A 12,282-nucleotide genomic window follows, 5' to 3' on the forward strand; every position below is an offset into this window, starting at 1 on the left:
AGGGAGGGGAGCAGAGACCCAAGTAAGGAAGGCAAAGCATTTGCACTGAGAACGGTCAGCATCTTGGCCTTGGGAAGGGCATGGGCTGGAATGTGTTGAGGTATGTGAGGTGTGTGAGGCGTGGAGGCAAGCCAGGACGGCTGGCCCAGCACTGTCCTTGGCCCTGGCACTACAAAAGAAGCTGAGAATGTAGACAGAACATATTATAGACCAGGGCTGTCAATGCTATGGGATGGAAGGAAATAAAGGACATTGACAAAACTAATCACAGGAGGAAGTGGTGCTGTGGCTCAAAGTGGTAGAGCACTAACCTTAAGCAAAAAAGCTCAGGGACAAAGCCCAGGCCCTGAATTCAAGCCCAGGATTGACCAAACAAACAAAACAAAAAACAACCCAACAACAACAACAACAAAAAAAACCTAATCACAGGAATAAAGGACAGAGGCAGGAATGATACTACTACTGATTATGGGATAATAGCACCTCATAAATACCCCAATAATGTCCTATGTACTTTTACTGTAGCTAATGTGACCATTGCAAAACCCTACTGTTCCCCATAGTAGATAAGAGAGGCAAGAGAAGTGAGCTAACCCAGGGACTACAAACACACACACACACACACACACACAAACACACACACCCCTCTCTGCCCTGCTGAGGCACATTTGCAGTGAATGAGCATGGAAGCTCAGACTGTCAAGGAGGTGAAGGAGGGGGGAGCAAAAGTGAGAGGGAAGACCATGGAAGTGGACAGAGGAAAGTAGTTTTCCACTTAAGCAAAGACTGCAGTATAGATGTTCACTGGATATTTTGTAAATGGAGTCTAGTGAACTTTTCTGTCTGGCCTGGTTTAAAACTCTGATCTTCTGCATCTCAACCTATTAAGTACCTAGGATTACAGGTGTGAGCCACCAGGACCCAGTACTAGGTACTAGGCCAGTAGCATATGCAATCCGCCCCTAAAACAGTCAGCTTGACAACAGCTGAGGGAAAGCAAAAGAAAGCAGACAATGAGGTCAGGTGCAAGTGGTCCAGATGTGAAGTGATCGGGACTAAAGGTACAGCTAACAGAGATGGAAAGGTAGAAAGGAAGAAGGACATTATGATAGAAAGTTAAAGAGTGAGCACAGTCATTCAATCTTAGCAAAGCTCCAAACAGATGGATGTAACACTTAGGCTGGTTACCACTGCTTACAACTGCTTGAATATCTCAGCTCTCTGAGTGCCATTCTACCAACCTTATTTCTCAATCTATCAGCTTAAGCTCAACCTACCAAGTTGTCACTCCAAAACACTGCTCATAGCCGTAGCTAAAAAGGCACAGCACTGAAGCATTTCAAAGAATTTATTACCACTGCAAAACTTGAAGGGTTAGATGAATGCAACCTGTGTTTCTAAAACTGGAACAAGCATCTTTGTGCTATTATTTCATGAGATCAAAATCACCAAGTTGACACCTGTGACTATACCCCTAAAGCCTTAACTCTTCTCCTTTCTTCAATGCAAAAAGTAATACAACAAAACAAAACAAATGGGACTGGGAATATGGCCTAGTGGCAAGAGTGCTTGCCTCGTATACATGAAGCCCTGGGTTCAATTCCCCAGTACCACATATACAGAAAATGGCCAGAAGTGGAGCTGTGGCTCAAGTGGAAGAGTGCTAGCCTTGAGCAAAAAGAAGCCAGGGACAGTGCTCAGGCCCTGAGTCCAGGGCCCAGGACTGGCAAAAAAACCACACACAACAAAACAAATGAAAAGCCTGGGGATGGTAGTGAAGAACCTTAATCTTTGTTCTGGTTGATCATCTACATAGCTAGGCAGGGCAGCCACAGACTTTCTAGTTGGTTTAAGTGACCTTCCCAGATCTATGCCCCATGATCTGCAATAATGTGCTTTATGTTTTCATGAGGTAAATGAAAAATGGGGGGGGAAAGGGGTTACAATAATGTGTTTGAGGAAAGAACATCAAAGACTAGTACTTCTGTTATGGTTATTTTAGAACATAAGCTAGGGACAGAGACAACTTTTAGCTCATATCTTATATAGAACTGCAAAGAAAGACCACACACAGTAAGTAGGCAGGGCAAGAAGAGCCCTGTGAATGAGCTGACCCCACACAATGGTCCTGGCTCATCAGCTCCACTGCAGACCTGGCCTGTGCCCTACCTGTTCCCACTACGTTCTCAGCACAGTGATATCCTCTTGCAGGTGGGCATCATGCTGTCCCAGCACTTTAGCCAATAGGAACATCGTAGCTCTGGCTACCAGGACTGTGGTAACTGGTCCCAGATGTGACACAGAGATCAACTTGACCAAGGCTCTGTGACATAATGACAGAGCCAGGAAAGGAGGTACATGGGGACTTTTCCCTCAGACTCTGGGAAACCAGGATGCAGTCACCACATGTTAATGCCACAACATTATTAGTAGAAATGAGCAAAAAGGAAACACATGAAAGTACCTAGAAATGAAACAAATGAAAGTACCTAGAGTAACTGTTTTGGGGAGTTTTAGAAACCATCAATCAAAACAATAGACTCCAACCAATCAAAGGGCTTCTTGATGACAATTACAGTCCAGGCCTCCTCCCACAGTCCTGTTCACACTCTCTATTTCTCACAGAAAGGGGAACACAGCCTCCCAAGCCACCAATAGGCAAACTGCAGCATTCCTGACAGTTCTTTAGTAGTGACAAAAACACAGCTGCAGAGCCCAGTACTGTGGGCCTGCACTGTGCAAACTCCTCCAAAACATGGAGAATGGAGAGTGTAGCTCTTAGCTCAAGTCAGTGTCCTGACCTCTGATTCCAGAGAAACACCTTGCCAAAGGCTAAGGAAAGGAAGAGTCTGAAGCCTTGCTGCCTCCACCCTCCACTAACTTTCTCTGCAGCCCCACATAATGCTCTGAGCTCTGCACTCAGGTTCCCATCCCAAATGGTGCTGATCCACGCCTCCCAGCCACACTGCTGCCACACCACAAGGCGTTACTATTCTGTAAGAAAACACAAACAGGGTATGTATCTTTGGCAAGAAGGAAATGACCATCATTTAGACTTCATTTAATCCAACAACTGCTTAAAAAGTTAAAATAAAGACAGATGTCGTTTAAGCATAGAAATAGTGGTCAGGCCTGGTGGTACATGCCTATCTATAATCACAGTACACAGGAGGGAGAGGTAGAAGCATCACAGCATAAGGCCATGGGGGGGGGGGTGGAGTTAGCAAAATCCTATCTCAAAAACAAGCTGGGTTGCCCACAGTGGTACATACCTGTGGCCCTAGTTAGGCAGGAAGCAGAGGTAGAGGGATCATGGTCTGTGGCTGAGCCCAGGCATGAGGCCCTGTCTACAACAAAACAGGGCTAGTAGTGTAGATCAAATAGTAAAGCATTTACCTAGCAAATGTGAGGCTGAGTTCAAACCCTAGAACCATGGAAAATAAACAAAAAGCATAAGAATACTCTGAAAGCTCCCCTATGGTCATTTCTACTTCCGTCCAGATATTTGCCATGCTAGAATATGCCTTGAGATTGACACAATACATCCTGCCCAAGTACGCCCTATTATCTCTATTTTATAGATAGAAGAAACTAAAGCTCAAAGAGGCTAAGTAGAAAAATAATGCAAGGAACCTTGGAAAGGGTGTGGTGGGGAGAAACTTGCTGCTTCAGAGGACTAAGGAAGAGAGAGTCTCAAAGGAACCAAAGGCAATAGGAAGAATAAGACAGGGGCATGAAAGTGCCCTTTTGCTCTTGGCACTACAGAGGAAGTTGCCTCTGCCTATGTCCATCTCCTCTAGCACTTGTAATTCTGTTGGTATCATTTCCACATGAGCGCACACGCGTGCGCGCACACACGTTCCTATAGAATTGGAGTGAAAACATGAAATCTCACATGGTATCACGAAATATCACACTATATCCCATAAATATGTACAACTTATGACAGGTAAAAAAATAGAATTAAATAGATTTAAAAGTCCATTTGACATGGGAGGGGAGGATGGGGCTACAGAGAGGTCCAGGATCACAAGGGTCATACATGCAGTGCCTGCTAGCCACACTTCTTCATTTCTGTGTCCTTCATCAACTCTTCTACAAGGGAGGCAGCAGGTGTAAGTCAAGTCCTTAAATGTTGGTACTACTTCCTATTTAAATATACATTTGTGGGGTTAGAGGCATGGCTCAGTTGGTACAGTGCTAGCCAATGAGCAAAAGCATCAGGTATCAAGTTCAAGTCCTGGTCTCAGACCAAAGAAAAAAAAGAAAGAATACATGTATTTAAGGCCCATGTGTAAAAGGTTTGTCAGTTTGTCACTAGTTTGGTGCTGCTGGTGGGGTGAGTAGAACCTTTAAATGGTTGGGCCTACTAGAAGTCTTTAAATTACTGGAGGCAAGCCTTTGAGGGGATTGTGGGACCCTGGTCCTTTCCTCTTTCTCTTTATTCTACCACCATACTTCTGCCATGATGTGCTGCCTATTGTGCAATAGGCCCAAAAGCAACAGGGTCAATTGACCATAGACTGGAGGCACTGAAACTGTGAGCCAAAATAAACTTTTCTTCTTCCCAAGTTGATTCTCTTGTGCATTTGTTACAGTAATGAGAAGCTAACTAATGCAATTAACGAAAGATTTCATTCATTGTTAAAGCCTAGAAATAAAGTATCAATCAATATAAAATAATGGCCTTTAATCCCCCTAGCCTAGTCTGCAAAAGACCATGTGCCTACCTTTTCCTAACTCCTAATTTCTACATACTTTGCCCTTCTGTAGGCAGTGCCCTAGCTCTGCTCTCTGCTTGGAGAAACGGAATACTCACTGCTCTTTGTTCTTCATTTTCTTCCCTGACCACACATGTCCTACCAATCCCACTATCTGACATATGTTATTTGTCACTCTCTTCTACAGAGTTCTATATTTCCTTTCTTTCTGTACCAAGTCTAAGTGAATTTGGAAGTATATCAAGAAAAACAGAACAACATGAATTCAGGCATTTGATAATTTAAACATTTTCTGGCAGATATTTAAGTAACAAAATCATTGTCTGTACTGTACTTTTTCCTTTGTATTATCTCTTCCTAAGCACAATGTAGGCTTAGAATTAGGGATCATCCCTTGTATTTCTTTCTAATCCCCGCAATATCTACACTCCATCCCCTGAATGATCAGCCAAACCTGAGTGGTCAGTTACCTTCAGGTCACGGTGGATAATAGGAGTTTTGCATTGATGCAAGCGGGCAACAGCTTCACAGGTATCACAGAATATCTGGAGCACTTCATTCTCTGTAAATCCTGTTTGTAGGCGCTGGTTCATCAGATTTACTACTTGTCCTCCTGAGAAGGGCATAGGGCACAGGAGAGGTTATAAACAGGCAGACTTGTACCTTAGACCATGACAATTAATGGCTATCAAAGGAGGAGCAAAGAAGATTAAAGTAACAGAGTGGATCACTAGCTGAGCCAAGCCTAAAATCACAGATATCTGGATGCACAGCATGAGATTTGCCTTCCTCCAATCCAGTGTCTCCTCCAATGCATCAAAACAGTTTCTACATTTTTCAAAAGCACTGCAGATGTGAGCTGCCCTCATTATGTCTTCAAGATTAGTAACAGAACTGAGACTATGGTCCTGCTATAGTTGTCTGATTATTCTGTCCCCATTGTATACTCAATGAGGCCATAGCCTCAAACTGCTATATCCTTGAGTAAGAATGAGATAACACAATAGACCCAGTGAGCAGGAAGAAGACTGTCAGCAGTATAGTCTGTACTTTAGGAAGTGCTTAGTCTCTGGCTTCACTTCTTACTGCTTGGCTGTGGATCTGCTACACCAACATTTCACCTCCAGAACCACAAGACTGATGATCTCCCTTAAAAAGTATCCATCCAGTTCCTCCTCCCACTTGGTCTCTAAACATTGTAGTGTCTCAAAAGTGATCAGGAAGAAATAAACTATCAAATTCAAATTTACTAGTATCTTACAACATTAGGTTAATTAGTAATATAACAAAATCTGAGATTACTAGTTAATATAACATTTTGAGGAGTTGGGGTGTTGCTCAGAAGTAGTGAACCTGTCTAGTATGCGCAAAGTCCTGGATTTGGATGTCAGAAACACACACACACACACACACACACATACACACACAATGATATTTTGGAAAAAAATATATAATTTACAAACAGTATCTTTAAGGGAAGAAAAATGTTAGTAAAACTAAGGGTAATTACAAAACGGTACCTAACAGCAAGGCATGACCTAAGCTCACTGTTGGCAGCTGCTAAGACCAAAAAGTCAAACACCAAACAATGGTTGTCAGCAATACAGTCAATTCTGGCTATATTCATGTTACAATATGGATGTCTCAAGATAAATGTTTGAAAATCCAAGCTAGCTTCTAGCAGTTTAACTCCATGGCTAAGAGTAGCATCACATGAATGTAGCCCTATTAGGAATTACAGCTCCATTGCAAGGTCTCAACTTATCTCCATTAGACAAAAAAAAGTTGTTTCATGTCAGTACACAAAATGGTAGTGTGAATGGAGAAGAGAAGACATCAGTAAGGGAGTGAGGGGGCCATACTGCTTCTTTCGTCCATCTGGAGTCAGGCTTTTATTATGTGCCTTCATTATTTGTTTAACAGCACCACAAAGAACACATTCATTCTCATAAAGACTCTTTTATATACACAACTAAACCTTCTGAAACCTAATAAAATGGAGTTTTGTTTTATGCATCATTTTCAATTATCTCTGTCATTCGCCCTTGCTATTTTAAGAATAACTAAGGGCTGAGCATGTGGCTTAGTGGTAGAGTACTTGCCTAGCATGCATAAAGCCCTAGGTTCAATTCCTCAGTGCTACATAAAAAGAAAAGGCCAGAAGTGGTGCTGTGGCTCAAGTGGTAGAGTGCTAGCCTTGAGCAAAAGAAGCTCAGGGATAGTGCTGAGGCCCTGAGTTCAAGCCCCAGGACAGGCCAAAAAAAAAAAAAAAAAACCCAAACCTAAGAGTAGACAGCAGACTTTATATTGTTTTTTATTTTTTTGTCAGTTGTGGGGCTCAGGGCCTGGGTACTGTGCCTAAGCTCTTTTGCTCAAGGCTAATATTCTACCATTTTGATCCATAGGTCCACTGCTGGTTTTCTGGTGGTTAACTGGAGGTAAAAGTCACAGACTTTCTTGCCTGGGCTGGCTCTGAACTAAAATACCAGATACCAGCCTCCTGAGTAGCTAGGATTACAGGCATGAGGTAGCAGCACCCAGTTCTGTATCTTTTTAATTGCAAAGTTTTCCTACCTGTAAAACCAGAACAAGATACTGTGGTGTGCAATACATATTAGATAATGTGATCCCTATGTCCATGACAAAGTGCTGGAGAAAGGAGAGTTGAAGGGTATGGTTCATATACATACCTCTACAGAAGTCCATCAGAATGAGAACTTCCCATACATCACCGCTACTCACATTGTTGATACTAGAATCAATGTAACCCACAATGTTCTTGTGCCCTGACAGGTCCCTCTGTGAACAAGAATTGGGAAATATGTTGTCAGTTACAGACACCAAAAGGGACAAAATTAACCAGTCAATTTTATTTAAATTTAATTGTATTTAAATGTATATAGATAAGGTAATTTAAATGTACATAGATAACACCAACAGCATCAAGAAGTTAAATCTACAAAATAGGTTTCCAATGTTCTCTGAAATTCATGGACAAATCTCCAGCTGCAGTTCCACTGTCCTCCTGAATCATAGCAAACCCCAGAACCTAAACTGAAGTATCAATGCACACAGAATGCCTTCTTTCTTGGTGCCACAGTGCCCCATGCAAACCAGAAGCAAAAACTCACATCTCCAGAAATTCTACTGAGGAATTAAGAGAAAAGATATGAGCTATTTCAATGTCTTAATTCTAATACAAGAAAAAAATAAAACAATGGATGCTTTTCCTGGTTGTAGAAACAAAAGTGAATTTTAAAAGTGACTTTTAAGGAGGTCATATTGGTTTTCTCCCTTTAGAAAATATATAAAAAGAACAACTACAAAGTTTTGAGGGGCTATAATAGTATCCAGACCTAAGAATTTTACTCATAATTAACCCTTTCAAGCCACTTGGGATGCATCCCAAGTACTTCTGAAACCTAATAAAATGGAAGTACGTGTACCTAGGGCTTTATGCATGCTAGGCAAGCGCTCTACCACTAAACCACATGCTCGGCCCTTAGTTATTCTTATACTAGCAAGAGAAAATGATATAGATAACTGAAAATGATGCATAAAACAAAACTCCATTTTATTAGGTTTCAGAAAGAAAGCTAGAAGTATATGTAATCTCTCAGCAGTACTCATAGAATACACTCATCCAATAAATATTTCCTGAGAACCTTGTCTTTTCAACGACTTTAAAGGCAGATTCTGTAATGATGATGTTGAAATCCAAGTTCAATTAAGAACTAAGTTGGGAAAAGATCAAGTGAGCAAACTTGTAATTATGATTTTTATTTCAAATATAAGGTTAAGATTTTTTTTAAAAAATATTTTTATAAATTGTTTTTGACATAAAATCTTAGGAAGAGGGGAATATAAACTATGTGGTTCTATGAAAGCCACCATACTAACTTGGCAGTGCAGACCATGAGAAGAGAAGCTACTATGACCCTCACAGGAAATTCAGCTGTTAAAAGGGACATTTCTTTTAATCTGAAATTAACAGAGTAAACTCAACAGCATCAATGAATGCACTTGAATGCTGAGCCCCCAAGTTTAAACCTCTTGAGCCCTTTCCTATGATGGTGAGTTAAGAATGACTACTGAGTAATAAATAGAAGACATCTTAAAACAAAGACAAAGGTAGAATGCTAACTATGGAAATCTCTGGAGACTTATATAAGAATGGTTTCAAAGGAGGGATAAAATGGAGGTGAGAATGGACTTACAAAGAATGGGAGCTGGGGGCTGGGGATATGGCCTAGTGGCTAGAGTGCCTGCCTCGTATTCATGAGACCCTGGGTTCAATTCCCCAGCACCACATATACAGAAAATGGCCAGAAGTGGCACTGTGGCTCAAGTGGCAGAGTGTTAGCCTTGAGCAAAAAGAAGCCAGGGACAGTGCTCAGGCCCTGAGTCCAAGCCCCAGGACTGGCCAAAAAAAAAAAAAAAAAAAAGAATGGGAGCTGGGCAAGCAGCACCAGTGAAAATACACTGCTCTTTCATACTATCTGTACTTAAGGAAGAAGCAGTACTGAGAGAAGGAGCTTTCAAGATGAAGGAAACTGAGCAATGGCGAGTATAAAAGCTAGAAGAAAACCTTCAGATATAGAAGGTGAGATTAAATTGATGGAACAATCTTGTTGGTAAAAGTAGAGATCAAGAGTATTATTAAAGGAACTCGGGGCTGGGGATATAGCCTAGTGGCAAGAGTGCCTGCCTCGGTATACCCGAGGCCCTAGGTTCGATTCCCCAGCACCACATATACAGAAAACAGCCAGAAGTGGCGCTGTGGCTCAAGTGGCAGAGTGCTAGCCTTGAGCGGGAAGAAGCCAGGGACAGTGCTTAGGCCCTGAGTCCAAGGCCCAGGACTGGCCAAAAAAGAGTATTATTAAAGGAACTGACTTCAGAATAATTATTCTCCTGACAAGCAAGAAGGAGGCAATAATGGTGAACATATTGAATTAAGGATGAAGAAAAGAGGGATCCATGAATAGGGGGTATGGTTCAAGAGGCATAGCACTTACCTAGCAACCATAAGACCCTGAGTTTAAACTGAAGCACAAGAGAGGGGGAGGGAGGGAGGGAAGGAGGGAGAAAGGGAGAGAGAGAAAAAGAGGGAGGCAGGAAGAAGGATAGGGGAAGGGAGGGAGAGGGACAGGAACAAAAATAATGACAGGGAGATCAAGTGAGTTCAGATCCATACCTTCACTTTTTTTTTTTTTTTTTTTTTTTTGCCAGTCCTAGGGCTTGGACTCAGGGCCTGAGCACTGTCCCTGGCTTCTTTTTGCTTAAGGCTAGCACTCTGCCACTTGAGCCACAGCGCCCCTTCTGGCCATTTTCTGTATATGTGGTGCTGGGGAATCGAACCCAGGGCCTCAAGTATATGAGGCAGGCACTCTTGCCACTAGGCCATACCCCATACCTTCACTTTTGATAAAGAACAGGGTCCTCTTTAAAATGTACAGGATAAGAAAGAAGCTTGATGAGACAAGTCTTATAGCAGATTATAGGTAAAGGAGACAGAGTCTGAAAAAGTCTCTAGAATTCAAGTTTTACAAAACAAAGCATTTCAAGGCTCACATTTCCCTGTCCCTTCTTCTGCTTTTCCTCCCATCATCAACAACTGATAACTAGTTTCCACAAGAAGAATGAAAAACTAACATCTCTACATTTAACTTTGTTGTTGTTGTTGTTGGGTCGTGAGGCTTGAACTCTAGGCCTGGGTGCTGTCCCTGAGCTCTTAAGCTTAAGGCTAGTGCTCTACCATATTTAAGCCACAGTGCCACTTCCAATTTTCTAGTGATTAACTGGAGATAAGTGTCTCACCGACTTTCCTGCCCAGACTGGCTTTGAACCTTGATCCTCAGATCTCAGCCTCCCGAGTAGCTAGGATTATAGGTGTGAACCACCGGTGCCTGACCATTTAACTATTTTTTTTTAAATCAGCAATATTGCTTATGAGTTAACCTAATCTCTCAGTATTAATAAAGACTCTGAAAGAAGGCAGAATTGTGACAGAGCTATCATACTATGGTTTGAACATGTACATCCTCTCCAAAATTCACATTGGGACTTACCATATCCATAATATAATAGTATTAAAAGGATGGAGCTTTAAGGAGATGATTAAATTATAAAGGCAGAGTCCTTAAGATTGTGACTAGAACTTTATACAATAATAAAAATGAGAATTGTATATAAGGAACTTATTTCTGTTTGTATGTGAATAATTTGCTTAGGTAACCCCTTCCTTGGAATTTCAGTCTAATACCTACAATTCCTGATGTCAGTAGTGCTTGCATTTGCAGATAGTAAATTTTCAAAGATGTACATTTATCTGTTTTGACTCTACATTCAAATATTCAGTGTTTTCCAGTTTAGTGACCAGGCACTATTTTGCTACTTCTAGGATTACAGTATAGTTCCAGAGACCCTATTAGTTGAATTTTAGTTTCTTAAACCAAAGGAAGGAAAACAGTTCTAAAATTTGAAAACAGTTTTATCTCCCTCAGAGTACCTTTGTAAAAATCTTTTGCTGCTTTACTATTTTTTTTTTTTTTGGCAGGTTCTGGAGCTTGAACTGTCGCTGGCTTCTTTTTTACTCAAGGCTAGCACTCTACCTCTTGAGCCACAGTGCCACTTCTGACTTTTTCTGTGTGTGTGGTACTGAAGAATAGAAACCAGAGCTTCATGCATGCTAGGCAAGCACTCTACCACTAAGCCACATTCCCAAGCACTGCTTTACTATCTTTTCTTTCCACAACCCTAAATTTCCTTCAAGAGGGATTATTAACAGGCAAATAAACACTAAGTTCAGTAAAATAAACACTGAGATCTGGGCTAGCTCTAGAGTTCTACTGGAGACCCTACTGAACTTCCTAGATACTTTTCTCTTCCTGACATCCATTTGCTCTCCTTTCCTAAGTCTTAATCAATAGTTAATCATGTATTTAGGGAGTAGATCTTTAAAGTCATCCAGAGTCCAATTCTAGACCACCTTGCTAATATTTTAATACATCTGGGGACCTTGAAAAAGGCAGATTCTAATCTCCTAGCCCTGTGATAAGAAGGGAGGTTCTCAGTTTCTAACAGGTGTAAACCTATGATACTGGTAAGTGATCATTAAAGTAGGAGAGATCTAGAGCAGTGGAATGTGATCTACATAATTTGCTGGCTAGTAACCTGCCATCAGGAAGTAGAAAACCTGCTTCAAGATGTAAGTCAATCAAATCACTAAGGTAATTTTTCTCTTGAGTTTTTAATCTATGAGGAAATAGTTCATTGATTCATATTCTGGCACAGATCTTTAAATAGCACTTTTACTTTCATTTTGTAGTCAACTGATTTTTCACATAGGTGTCAAGATGATTCAATGGGCAACAAATGGTCTTTTCAAAAAAGAGGTGTTGTGAAAAGTGGATACCCACATGTAAAACAAGGAATTTTAGTCCTTACTTCACACATGTACAAAAGTTAATAACTCAAAACAGACTGAGGACCTAAATATTCCTCAGCAAAAAATGTGCAAATCTTGAGCTGGGTGCCAGTGGCTCACACCTGTAACCCTAAG

General features: G+C 41.2%; 1 protein-coding gene across 8 annotated transcripts in view; it reads right to left on the bottom strand.

The window, feature by feature from the left end:
- Aak1 (AP2 associated kinase 1) overlaps nt 1–12,282 on the bottom strand; it is a 163,674-nt gene that overhangs the window by 63,646 nt on the left and 87,746 nt on the right. For all 8 annotated transcript variants that reach the window (XM_048352664.1, XM_048352658.1, XM_048352663.1 and 5 more), the window contains exons 3-4: nt 7,412–7,520; nt 5,192–5,334 (exon numbers count right to left, since the gene is read on the bottom strand). In XM_048352664.1, the coding sequence (XP_048208621.1) occupies nt 5,192–5,334; nt 7,412–7,520 (252 nt within the window). The remainder of the gene's footprint in view (nt 1–5,191; nt 5,335–7,411; nt 7,521–12,282) is intronic.

This window comes from Perognathus longimembris, chromosome 8 (assembly GCF_023159225.1).
Source record: "Perognathus longimembris pacificus isolate PPM17 chromosome 8, ASM2315922v1, whole genome shotgun sequence".
In the NCBI taxonomy this organism is placed as follows: domain Eukaryota; kingdom Metazoa; phylum Chordata; class Mammalia; order Rodentia; family Heteromyidae; genus Perognathus; species Perognathus longimembris.